Below are 13,469 nucleotides of genomic sequence, written 5' to 3' on the forward strand. Positions count from 1 at the left end.
TTCGGCCGACCCAAAATGGCCGCCGCACTAAGAAGTAAGAGAGACGGCGATCACGAAGAGAAAAACTCGGCGAACCACAAGAGAAAAGACCGGGCAAAGAGCCCACCGGGAGAAAACAGGTAAGAGGCAAAAGACTAATACCCTGAATAAAGAAGCCTACGAGGAAAAGAACTCAGTAGAGGTAAAAGGAAAAAACGGAAAACAGATAAAACAAACACTGAAATAATATGTAAAACAATGTTAAATCTGAAAGGAATGCACCCATAACAATAAAAAGAAAGAAAGAGAAATATAATAAAGCACATGAAACACAAAAATAACTGTTTAAGCCTGAAAATTGATAAATCTATCAATAGAAAATCAGATCTGACCTCTCTGCAATGGTGAGCAGCAAAGAAAGGAAGATACAGGGACTTCCATTTGTTATATTATGTCAATCTTTTTTCTGATTGGTTATGTTCTGTACTATTTTTATCTTTGCTGCTATGGTGACAGTAAAGGAAGTTATGCAAATATGAAGCCTCCTGTCTTGCCTTAAAATTATAATATGTATATTTGGTGCTTGATATTAGTTGTAGTTTAGCCTTTTAAGCTTTGTTATATTAAAAAACAAAAAAAACTAAAAAAAACTAAAAAAGCTATGAGCTACAAGTAGAGCTACGCTTTTATCTAACTTAAAAACTATTTGTAACCAACTAACAATAAAAAAAGTTTTAATTTTTTTTCTGTTAATTAGAGAACATTTCTCCATGAATTACGAAAACCCTCCACCTTATGCGAATCCAGGACCAACTGCTCCTTACCCATCATATGGCCAGCAGCCATGCAACCCAGTTCCAAACCAATATTCTGGTTATCCTCCAGCACCTGTAGGATACCAGCCAGGTCAACCAGGCTTTCAAGGATATCCTCAATATGGATGGCAAGGAGGCCAACCCCCCCCACAAATGTATGGGGATGGACCTAAAAACACAGGTAACTCTTAGAAATGTAATGCCAACTGCATTCCAATTACTAATAAAAAATAAAAAAATATATATGCAATTTTGACATTGCAGCAAGTTAACGGTTGATTAAACTTGTACTTTACATTTTTTATATAGCACCAGCAAAAAAAAATGGTACAAAGGAAAAGAGGGCCATGGTCTTGCGAGTTTACAATCTAATGGGAATTGGTACTAAAGAGGTGTTTTGTATACATGTGAATGAGTGTATGTAAATGTGAATTTCTATCTGTCTTGTATCTTTTGCCTTGCCTTACCCTGACTGTTATTCAGCTTCATTGCTGGCTGGCCTGCTTAATTAATTATTTATTCAGGTATTCCACCCTTAGCATCTGTATCATCCCTTTGTTTGTCCTTTGATCTGTCAATATTGAATTATTGGTACCCTGTTAGCTATAACCCCCTCTCCCCATGTGTCACTGATTTTATTGCGGGGTAATTAACCAATTGGTACATACCTAACAAGCAGCCATCCCTATATCAGTAGTGACATTGGAGGCACAGGCTACATTCCATCTGTGTGCCACTTTCCATCCAAGTGCCAATTTTTCATCAAGTGCCACTATCTGGGAGTTGACCAATGGAGTTCACCAAGGAGGACAACAAGGAAGGACACAGAGGAACCAGTAGACTCCCTGCAATCAATTACCCACAGAACTGTCTAGTGCTACCAACTGCTCACTGTGCATGCTCCACTCCCACTCCATTCCCATCGCCATTCGCCTCCAATTACCATGTTTAGAATCATCTTGTTCCTCCTTTCCCTTTCCTCTATTGTTTGTAAAATCATCATCTCTCTCCAGCCACCAGCTACCCCACACTATGTCTGCATTGCACCTTCAATACTTTCTTCTCCCCTTCTCTCATCCCAAGCGCTTCTCAACTTCACCTCCTCCCTTCCCCCCCCACCTCGCCTCACCCCCAGAAATCCCTCCGCTCACACAAGTCCTATTCCCACCTCCTCTCACTCTCTATTCTACTTCTTATAGCTGCTGGGGATATCTCCCCAAACACTGGGCCTCCCTTGGTGCTCTCTTCCTCATCCTCTCAGTCAACATTCCAGAAACCTAAATAATCTTGTCCACATACCCTGCCGCTCTTCCTACCCCCCATTCACCATTGCTCTCTGGAATGCACGTTCTGTCTGTAACAAACTAACAGCCCTACATGACCACTTTGTCTCTAGTTCCTTACACCTTCTTGCTCTAACTGAAACCTGGCTAACCTCTTCTAACACTGCCTCTCCCGCTGCTCTTTCCTATGGTGGCCTACACCTCACTCACACTCCCAGACCTGATGACAAGAAGGGTGGAGGGGTGGGCTTCCTACTCTCCCCTACTTGTACTTTTCAACCTATTCCCTCTGCCCCATCACTCTTTTTCCTCATTCGAAGTCCATGCTATCCGACTATTTCATCCCATCTCCATACGCATTGCTGTTATATATCGCCCCCCTGGCCCGGCTAACATCTTTCTTGATCACTTCTCCTCATGGCTCCCTCTCTTCCTCTCCTCTGATGTTCCTTCTGTTGTCCTTGGGGATTTCAACATCCCAGTTGACACCCCATTGAGTCCCATGGCTTCAAAATTTCTTTCTATCACCTCCTCTTTTGATCTCCAACAACACATTAACTCCCCTACTCATGATGATGGTAACACCCTGGACCTAATTTTTTCTAGCATGTGCTCTCTCACTAACCTTTCAAATTCCCCTTTCCCCCCTCTCTGACCACCACTTCCTTTCCTGCTCTCTAATTTTGCCTCATACTCGCCCCCTTGCACCCCAACCCCGCCTAACCAGAGACCTCAGCTCTATTAACCTTCAGGACTTCTCAATCAATTTTCTCCCTCTCCTCTCTCCAATCTCCAACATGTCATGCCCTAACAACGCTACCGCTGTCTATAATGCCACTCTCATATCTGCTCTTGAGCATGTAGCACCAGCTACTACTCGCTCCTCACGACGGTCACATTTCCAACCCTGGCACACGACTGTAACCCGACACCTTCGACGATGTTCCCGCACTGCCGAACGTAGTTGGCGAAAGTCTAATTCCATGTCTGACTTTCTGTACTATAAATGTATGCTACGGTCCTACTACTCTGCTCTTAACCTTGCTAAAGAATCCTATTTCACCTGCCTCATCTCCTCCCTGTCCCACAACCCTAAACGACTCTTTAATACTTTCAATTCCCTGCTTCGACCGATCCCTCCTACCCCTTCCACTAACCTTAATGCATCTGATTTTGCCACATTCTTCAATAATAAAATTCAAACTATCAGAGATGACATATCTGCACAGTCACCTCCCTCTGACTACGCACCCCCCTTCCCACTGACCTCTTCTCCCCTCACTACGTTAACTCATTTCTCTGCTGTCACTGAAGAGGATGTACATGCTCTTCTTCTTTCCTCTCGTCCAACCACATGCCCCCATGACCCCATCCCTTCCCATCTCACCCAGTCTCTTTCATCTAACCTTGTCCCTACTCTAACTCATATCTTCAACCTCTCCCTCACTACTGGATCTGTCCCATTGTCCTTCAAGCATGCTACCATTACTCCTATCTTGAAAAAGTCCTCCCTCGACCGGACTGGTCTCTCCAACTACCGTCCCATCTCTTTGCTTCCTTTCACCTCCAAGCTTCTTGAAAGAATTGTTTATATACAACTAAGTTTCTAGACTCCAACTGCCTGCTTGACCCTCTTCAATCTGGTTTTTGCCCTCGACGCTCTACTGAGACCGCCCTTGCTAAAGTTACTAATGACTTACTCACTGCTAAATCCAAGGGCCACTACTCCATGCTAATGCTACCGGACCTTTCTGCTGCTTCTGCCTTCTCCTTCAAAAGCTTTATGATCTTGGCCTCCGTGATACTGCTCTCTCATGGCTCACTTCCTACCTCTCTGATTGTACCTTCAGTGTCTCTGTCTCCAGTAACACTTCCCCTCCCCTCCCTCTCTCAGTTGGGTTACCCCAAGGCTCAGTTTTAGGACCCCTTCTGTTCTCTCTTTACACTTCCTCCCTTGGCAAACTGATCTCATCCTTTGGCTTTCAATACCACCTGTACGCTGATGACACCCAGATCTATCTATCCCCCCCTGATCTCTCTCCCCCTGTCTTAGATCGTGTAACTAACTGCCTTGCATCTGTCTCTAGCTGGATGTCTGAACGTTTCTTGAAACTCAACCTCTCCAAAACGGAACTCCTAATCTTCCCTCCAATGCTAAAATTCCCCCATCTATCTCCCTCAATGTTAATGGTGCTATCATCTCCCCTTCTACTCATGCACGGTGTCTTGGTGTCACTCTTGACTCCGACCTTTCGTTCACACCCCATATTCAGTCTGTCTCTAAAAACTGTCGCCTTCATCTTAAAAACATTGCCCGCATCCGTCCCTTCCTAACACAGGATGCCACTAAGGCTCTTGTCCATGCCCTGATTATCTCCCGTCTTGACTACTGTAACTCTATCTTAGCCGGTCTCCCTCTTAACCGTCTCACCCCTCTACAATCCACCATGAATGCTGCTGCCAGACTTATCTTCCTCTCGCATCGCTTTACTAACGTCTCTCCTCTCTGTCAGTCTCTTCACTGGCTGCCTGTGCGCTTCAGGGTTCATTTCAAAATCCTCACTCTTACTTCCAAAGCCCTTCACAGTAGTTCCCCTCCCTACATCTCCTCGCTCATCTCTAAATACACTCCTAACCGGTCTCTCCACTCATCGAACGATCTCCTTCTGTCCTCTCCTCTGATTTCTAGCTCTCATGCCCGCTTACAAGATTTCTCAAGGGCTGCCCCTATCCTCTGGAATGCCCTCCCCCAGTCTATCCGTCTCTCCCCCTGCCTTTATTCCTTCAAAAAATCCCTCAAGACCCACTTCTTTAAGGATGCTTACAACATAGCACATTAACCCCTTTCCTCCCATATTCCTTTAGCTTACCCTTCCTACTCCCTCCCCTTCAATACTGTTGCTTTTATTAGCGTGGCTGGTCTATCCCCAACAGTGGCACTTTTAACTTTTACCTTTTGTGTAATACAACCCAACTCCCTCTAGACTGTAAGCTCGTTTGAGCAGGGCCCTCCTCACCTGTTGTCTCTGTTAGTCAATTTATGTTACATACTACTTGTTATGTCCTGTCTACCCATTGTACAGCGCTACGGAATTAGATGGCGCTACATAAAACAATAAATAATAATAATAATGTCGGTGTATATTTGGATGTATGTATAAGTTACTGTATAAAATAATGTAAACAAGCACAAGAGATGGTACAGTATTGTAATTGCAATGTTTAAATTACAATAATGGGGCTGTTGTGGGACAATATATAGGCTGTGGTACTGTACTGGGGCTGTGGGGGCAATATGAGCGGGGGCTGGGGGCTCTGAAATTAGCCTGAGGGACAGAGAGTAGAGATCTGGCATATGACATTCAATCTGACAGAGGACTATAGCATATGACTGGAGGTAGGGGATATGAGAGTGGGTTGAGAATAAACCGATAACAAACATGTAAATCTTTATATTTTCCTGGGTTTCACTTTTTGTTTTGTTTTTTTTATGTTTTTTTACATCTCCATTAGCACTAGGGGAACGTTCATGAATGATCTTTTCAATTAGGGTAATGTGGTGGGCAGTAGAAGAATTAGCAGAATTCTAGCACTTAGAGGAATGGAGGCAAATATGAGTACGTGCCAGTCGGGCGTGAAATGCATTAAGCTCCCTGTGCGCTAGAACTGGCTTACTAATAAAACTTGCCTACCTGCATATGATGGTTGTGTAGCAACATAATAGTTCACAGAATATGAGCACTTTACTGCATTTTTGTTTTCATTTATTTCAGCCTTCCAGAATTATATTGTTAAAAATGTTGGATTTTTTTTCTCCTTCAGGGTTGATAGCAGTAAGTTAGACATTTGCAGCAAACTTTTTTGTTGCTTTGGCATCTTAAAAAGACAAATAGTCCCTAATTTTCTTGGGCAGTCCTTACAACAAACTGTTGGTTTTCCCCTTTCCCCACCAGAGCTTTATTTAGACCACCTACAGCTTTTTGTACAAAGTGCTGTATTCATCCTTTGTACCTATATAAAAAAGGGACAGGCTTTTCTATGTGTGCAACAGCAGGTGATGTTATAACCTCACCCACGTATTGTTGACAAAGCTATATGTGACATCACCTCTTGTTGCGACTGGGGCTAAAGGGTTAGGTCGATGTCTCTACACAGGGACAGGTTGCTCAATGCTCTGCATGAGGTAGACTGGTTCAGACGGATCTGGATGCAGTCTCCTGCAGTCTTAGATGACTTGGGTACCATCTACAGGCACAGAACTAACAGGATCTGGCAAGTGTCAAGGAATCTCAAAACTGGCAGACGCAGCAGACATAAACAAGTTTAGACTAGCTAATGTCATACGAAATCAGGACCAAACACTGTACAGATGGATGAGACAGAGGTAAAAACTACATACAGCCCTAAGTAAATAACCAGAATAGTAATTTAATCCAATGGAGGTGACAAATCAGAAGACAGAAGACATAAACTAAATCAAGAGCCAGGAGTCAAAAACCAGTATCCAGTATGCAAAAACCCGGACTTTAATGGGCTATATGCAAATTTGTAAATACATTCAAAACACAGATAATAGGATATAATAGAACATTAATAATAATACAATCAATAATTGTTTGCATAAGACCAGGAACTGAATCTGTGGCCAGGAAAAGGAAGGAAACCCTGGAGCAACCCTGATTTATAAAGGCTGTTAATTACCGGATGAGCCACAAGTATGTTGGGAACCGCTAAGGTTCACGTGTCCATGAGTGACCCAAAACCACCTGGTGGCGGCAAGTGTAGATGGGTTCAAATCCCAATTGTTACTAACACATGTGTTCCATTGTCTCGGTATGGGACTTGATAAAAATTTTAGTAACTATCTGCAGAAGATGGTAGCTACCGATGACGTGTTGAGACCTACCTGATGGCATTTAAGCGGAAAGAGAGGCAATGGGTGTTGGCTAAATGAGTGAGTCTGATAGAACCTTTTCTCAGTGGAGAGCCCCAGAAGGCATGCTTTGATTTAGAACCAGCACAATCTAACTAAGTTGAAAGCAGAGATTTTGGCTCCCTTTGGAGTAACGTTGGCTGTCATTTTAATCACAGATGTTCTACTCAATACATCTTGCCAGAAAATTATTACAACCAGAAGTCAACTCATCCAGCTACATTGTGGAGCAGCTAGTAATGGACAGGTTTCTGAGAGGATTATCTCTTGCCCTTCACAGGTGGGTTAGCCAGAGTGATCCCCAAACAGCAGACCATTTGGTAGACAATATAGAACAGCAGGAGATATAATTCTACCTCCTGTCCCACAAGCTCCCTTGGAGGTTAAAGAGCTAGAGCCAGAATAAATCTGGTTGGATTGTTCCAGGGAAGAGGGGGACTTTTGATGAGCTGGTTAGTTTTTACAACTCCAGAGACATGAGCACAAGGGAAGAACTTTGATAGACTGGAAGGAAAAGAAAGACTTAAAAACGATATATGCTGTGAAATGTTATAAATATGGGGAATATGGATGTTAGGACTTACCTGCATGCTCATCCTGTGGCGCTCCGTTCCTCCAATGACTGCTGTAGCTGGACCCGTCCTGGATACTTTGCTGCTTGCTAGGAATCTTTAGAGGTATTGTGCAGCAGCACCAAAGCAGCTACTTCAGACTGCACCTTTCTGTTGTGAGGCTCAGTTACGTGATTGCAGCTACTCAAATGTGCATAAATGACATGCATATATGACCTCTGAACACCCTGTTCCTGATTTGGCTTTGTTACTGCCCCTGTTGAATATGTCTCCTCCTGATCTCTTGCCTCCAGTTTTTGTCTAGAGTTGTCTTCTGAGGCCTGGCCTACTCTGTTTTATGGGATCCTCTCCTACAAAATCTTTACAATGGACATATAGCAAAAGAACTGCCTTGATAATGGTGGAATGCAATTTTGGTAATAATTATGGTGGTCATTTAATGTGTACTTTGCAGTACACGAATGACTAGATCACCCCTGGTGTTCTGAGAATCTGGAAGGAAAAAGGGTACAGGCATTACTAGATTCAGGCAGTTTGGTTACTCTTTTAGACCGAAGTTTGGCATGTGGTATACACATAACTAAATCAAAAAAGATTGATATTTCCTGTGTGCGTGGTGATATACACAAGTATCCTATGACTGAGTTATGGGTTGAGAGCCAATAAGGCTCTGTAAATTGCAGAGTTAGTCTGGTCCCTAAATTGACCCATTGATATTTTCTCCATTTCTTAGGATTGTGGGCTTCAGTGCAGAAAACTACCTCTAGCTTGACTGATGAACATAATAATGAATTTCCTTTTGCTGAAACTTTAATAGATGAACTAGACAGCCGTGATAACAAAGTGTTATCCCCTTTGAAGCCACTAGTTGACAACCTTAAAGCATCTGGAAATTCTAAGGAGAACATTGAGCTCAGATTTAAAGGTTAACCCGGGTAACTTTATCAGTGGACAGAAGTACATTTCAGTAACAATAGATCTCCTACTAATTCAGAAAGACGCATCCCCATTTTTAAGTTGAAAATGATCTCTTATATGGGGTCCAAAAAAAGAGATTGAAATATTAAAATAATTGTTAGCAGCACAACCTTATCGGCACATCCTACTAAATTGTGCGTGTAGCCATGTTTTATGGGATCATCTGTGAGTCGATAAGACAAAAGAACAAATTCTTAGGGGATTTTATTGGCTGGGGTTAATTGAGGCAATAATTAACTATTTACTCAGTGGTTAACAGTACATACTGGTAATTCTTGATTATGTTTCCTGTTATCTGGAGGCAATACCTCTACACACAATATCTGCTAAAGAATTATGTTTGTTTAGCAGAGTAGGGATATCCAAAGAGATCCTGATAGATGAGGGTACAGAGGAATTATGTAAGCTCCTAAACATAAAGCATTTGAATACTTCTGTATATCACCCACAAACTGATGGTTTAGTAGAGCGATTCAATAAAACCCTAGCTATGTTATGTAAGGTGATGGATAAGGACGGCAAAAATTTGGGACTATTTGTTGCCATATCTAATGTTTGCTGTTGGGGAAGTACTTCAAGCCTATACTGTGTTTTTGCCTTTTGAGTTATTGTATGATAGGTACCCTATCGCTAAGGAAAATGTGGTGGAAAGAAGCTACGCCACACTGCAGTATGATCATATAACTCAAACACAGGAACATATATCAGCTACTATACCTAGCAAAACCAGGGTCCATGTTGTGACAGAACCCTTCATCACTGGGGCCCCTGGAGAGGCCTGAGGGCCAGCCTCCTCCCTATCGACTATGGGCCCAGGCCTTGTAGAGACTTCTGTGTGTAGATACAGGGGTTCAGTTTCTGCTGATGTTCCCCATGTTTTAGCACTCAGTGTCTCAAAACTGTAAAGTCAGCTGGACATCCTGTTGTAGGATTGTCTTTGCATTGTTGATTGTATAGGTGTGAAGTTTCCCCTGTTGTGTGAGTTATCCCTGGTCTTAAGACCCCTTCTAGGTATGACTAGGTGTCACTGGTGCATACCTAATTATCAATTACACAATATGTAGCTGTTAATCCTGTGAGCTCCTGTTATCTCTGTGTCCTGGCCATTGTCTGTCTCAAGCCAATTATATGTCGATCATCATTCCACGTCTACGTCCCCAATTAATGTAGTTATTTATGTCTCATGTCATTCTGTCCTTCCCCTGGATATTGTGTTGCAGGATTTGATCTAATTACTTCCTTCCTGACATAATTAGATCATGTGATATTTGTCTTGCCCCTTTTCTTACTTGTGTATATATAGCTCTGTATTTGGTTTTAATAAGGAGTCCTGTTTGCACCTCAACATGAGTGTTGCCTGATGTTTGGGGTGGGCTGCTATGATCCTTTATTGTTCTTTTCAGGACAATAGCCACGCTGTGTAGCTAAGTTTCGCATAGCCACAGTGACAACGCAGCTCTGGTGCAGCGACGTCCCCCCTTCTATCTACAACGCTGGTTCTGCCTGGCGCTGAAGGTGTTAATTGTTGGTGTCCCGGCAGGAGGAAGCAACTGTTTATTTTTGACGGGTGTTCTTGTTTAACTGTTTGTTTTTTCTATCTATATTTGATTGTGTGTATGGTTATGGGAGTTAGCAAGATTGATGATCTGACTCAATGCACATCGTGCCTCATGTATGCGTGCCTGGATGAATCCATCCAGGGTCCATACCTCTGTGGCAGGTGTGAGCAAGTGGCTTCTCTGGAAGCTCATATTGGAGATCTGGAGAAGCAAATTGCAACTTTGAGACAGACAATCTTGAAAGGGATCTACTGTTCACTGAGAAGAGTGTAGTGGGGGCAGGTAGTGAAGAGGGGGGAAATAAGTCAGCTGGAGAACAGGCATGTAGCTTGGTAACAGTTACACATGGTAGCAGAGGGGTTGGGAAGAGGAGAGGTATAGCTAGTCCTGACCTTGTGCAGCCTAACAGATTTGCCCGCTTGAGTGAAGATGTTGGGTGCATCAGCTCACGAGTAGCTGTACTGGAGGAAGCTGTTCCTTCTTACAGCCGAGCGAACAGCCCCTCTAGTATAGGTGGGGTTGAGAGCGTAAAAAAGGCTAGACAGGTTGTGGTGGTAGGGGACTCTATTATTAAGAGAGTAGATAGCAACTCTGTGGATGGATTATTGGGGAAGACCCGGCTGTCATGGTCCATATTGTTACCAATGACAGTCAGTGGAAAATAGAAGGTCCTAAAGAATGATTTCAGGGAATTAGAAGGTAAACTGAAGAAAAGGACCTCCAAGGTAGTATTTTCAGAAATATTACCTGTGCCACGCGCAACAGTAGAAAGGCAGCGGGAGATCAGGGAGGTAAATGTGTGGCTAAAGTTATTGTGTAGGAAGGAGGGTTTTGGCTAGAGCACTGGGCTGATTTTGCGCTTGGGTACAATCTTTATAGCAGTGATGGATTGTACCTAAACGGAAGAGGGTCTGCTGTGCTGGGGGAGAGGATGGCTAGAAGGTTGGAGGGGTGATCGAGGCATTTCAGCGACACCATTTAAATTTAGGAGGTGATCGTTCTTTTAAAACTCTTTTAAAACTCTTATAAAACATTGTATGGCGCATGTTGACGCCCCGGGGAGGGGTCAGACATGGCCCCGATCTCGGGATGGGCTTTAACAATCTCCCTTGCTGGGAATTTCCACAGGGGCGGAGTCCCGGCAAGGGAGATTGTTAAAGCACATCGTGCAGATGTGCCGGCAGCGGAGGTTGTTTATGCTCGCATCGCCGCAGCCAGTGAACGTCTGCGCTATGTACGTTAACAATCTTCCTTGCCGGAAGTGCCGGCACCGGAAGTTGAATATGCGTACTGCGTAGATGTCCCCCGCCGGCCCTGCAAGACCCCGGGGAGTCTGCACCGGTAAGTCTAGAGGGGGGCACATCTTGGGGGCAGAGTGGCAGCATATCTCGGTGAGGGGGTAGAGTGGCAGCATATCTTGGGGGGGCACATCTTGGGGGCAGAGTGGCGGCATATCTGGGGGGACAGTGGCAGCATATCTGTTCCACTGAGTTTTTTTTTTGTTTTTTTTTTTTACCAAAAAATTTGCTTTACAAAAGCACCTAACTTTTAGTGGGCGGCCTATAATCGAGCCAATACGGTAATTTCATCTGTTCAGATTCTACAGACAGATATAATCTTCAAAATCTCAGGAAGGAGTTCATTAACCATGGGTACAGTGTAAAAAATAGAAAAGGAAAAATAGAAAAATACAGAAAGGTAGGAATATCCCCAGAGAAAACCTTCTGAGATATCAGCAGCCACAAAAGAGAGATTGCGTGCCGTTAGTGGTAACCTACAATCCACAAATGGAAGCCCTATCTGAGATCTCCAGGGAATTACAATCAATCCCACACATGGATGAAAGACGTCAGACAATATTTCCACATCTCCCACTACTTTCATTACAACAGCCTCCCAACCCCAAACAATGGATTGTTAGGAGCACCGTTCACAGACAAACAGCAAATGTTACCTCTCCCTGCCAACAAAAAAGATGTGGGACCTGTCCACACATCCACAGCACAAATAAAATACTAATATCAGGCTCACATTTGCACCACAAAATCAATTTCTGTCAACCTATGCATGTCAACATACAGGATGTAAAGCTCTTAGTACTAGTGCAGAACAATCCCACCAGTACTAAGAGCTTTACATCCTGTATGTAAAGCTCTTAGTACAATCCCACCAGTACTAAGAGCTTTACATACAGGATGTAAAGCTCTTAGTACTGGTGGGATTGTTCTGCACCCGGGGGGATAGCAAAATATGGGAGTTCAAACTATTATTCCGGTTTAACCCCTTAAGAACCAGGCTCATTTTTCGTTTTGTACCCTGTGGGACCGAGGCTGTTTTGACACTTTTGTGGTGCTTGTGTTCAGCTGTAATTTTCTCCTCACCCATTTAGTGTACCCACATAAGTTATATATTGTTTTTTTCAGGACAAGATGGGCTTTCTTCAGATACCATTATTTTGATCATATCATCTTATTCACTATAAAAAAATAAAAAAAACATGGTGAAAAATTGAAAAAAAAACACATTTTATGACTTTTATTTGAAAAATCTTTTACTCACCTAAAAAAGCAAGTAAAAAAACTAGCTAAATAGATTCTACTACTTGTCCTGAGTTTAGAAATACCCAATGTTTTTATGTTTTTTTGCTGTTTTTTGTAAGTTATAGGGCAATAAGTACAAGCAGCGTTTTATGATTTCCAAATCTTTTTTTAACAAATCTGGTCAGTCTGCCTCCATCTCCTCTTTGGAACATCTTTGAAGCTGGTTAACTCAATTTAACCCATTCAAACCATATATTTTTGAAAACAAGACACCCCAGGGTATTCCAAATGTGGTTATTTTAACCCTTTCCATGCACCAATTATAGAACTACACTTTGTCAAACTTTGTAATAGTAATTTTTTTTTCTTTTTCACACAAATTGTACTTTAGTTATAGATATACAGGTCCTGGTATATGTCACTGTCAAACAACCCCCCAATATGTGTTCAGGAACATCTCCTGAGTACAGCAATACCCCACATGCATGGGTTTGTCAGATTGTTTGGCTGGTAAAAGGCTACTTTTGGGGCATGCATAATCCAGGTGGTCATTTGGTCATTCTGCCTCCATCTCCTCTTTGGAATATCTTTGAAGCGGGTTAACTCAATTTAACCCATTCAAACCATATATTTTTGAAAACTAGACACCCCAGGGTATTCCAAATGCTGTTATTTTAACCCTTTCCATGCACCAATTATAGAACTACACTTTGTCAAACTTTGTAATAGTAATTTTTTTTTTTTTCTTTTTCACACAAATTGTACTTTAGTTATAGATATACAGGTTCTGGTATATGTCACTGTCAAACA

At 42.7% G+C, this 13,469-nt stretch overlaps 1 protein-coding gene across 1 annotated transcript in view; it reads left to right on the forward strand.

The window, feature by feature from the left end:
- Window positions 1-749: 749 nt before the first annotated feature.
- The window catches only part of LOC149271925 (cysteine-rich transmembrane module-containing protein 1-like), a 35,898-nt gene continuing 23,178 nt past the window's right edge, over window positions 750-13,469 (forward strand). The window contains exon 1 of the mRNA XM_089506996.1: window positions 750-975. Coding sequence (XP_089363122.1) covers window positions 750-975 — 226 coding nt within the window. The remainder of the gene's footprint in view (window positions 976-13,469) is intronic.

The sequence above is a fragment of the Sceloporus occidentalis genome, unplaced genomic scaffold (genome assembly GCF_023333645.1).
Source record: "Sceloporus occidentalis isolate IW3139 unplaced genomic scaffold, rSceOcc1.0.p SCAF_448, whole genome shotgun sequence".
Classification (NCBI taxonomy): Eukaryota; Metazoa; Chordata; class Lepidosauria; order Squamata; family Phrynosomatidae; genus Sceloporus; species Sceloporus occidentalis.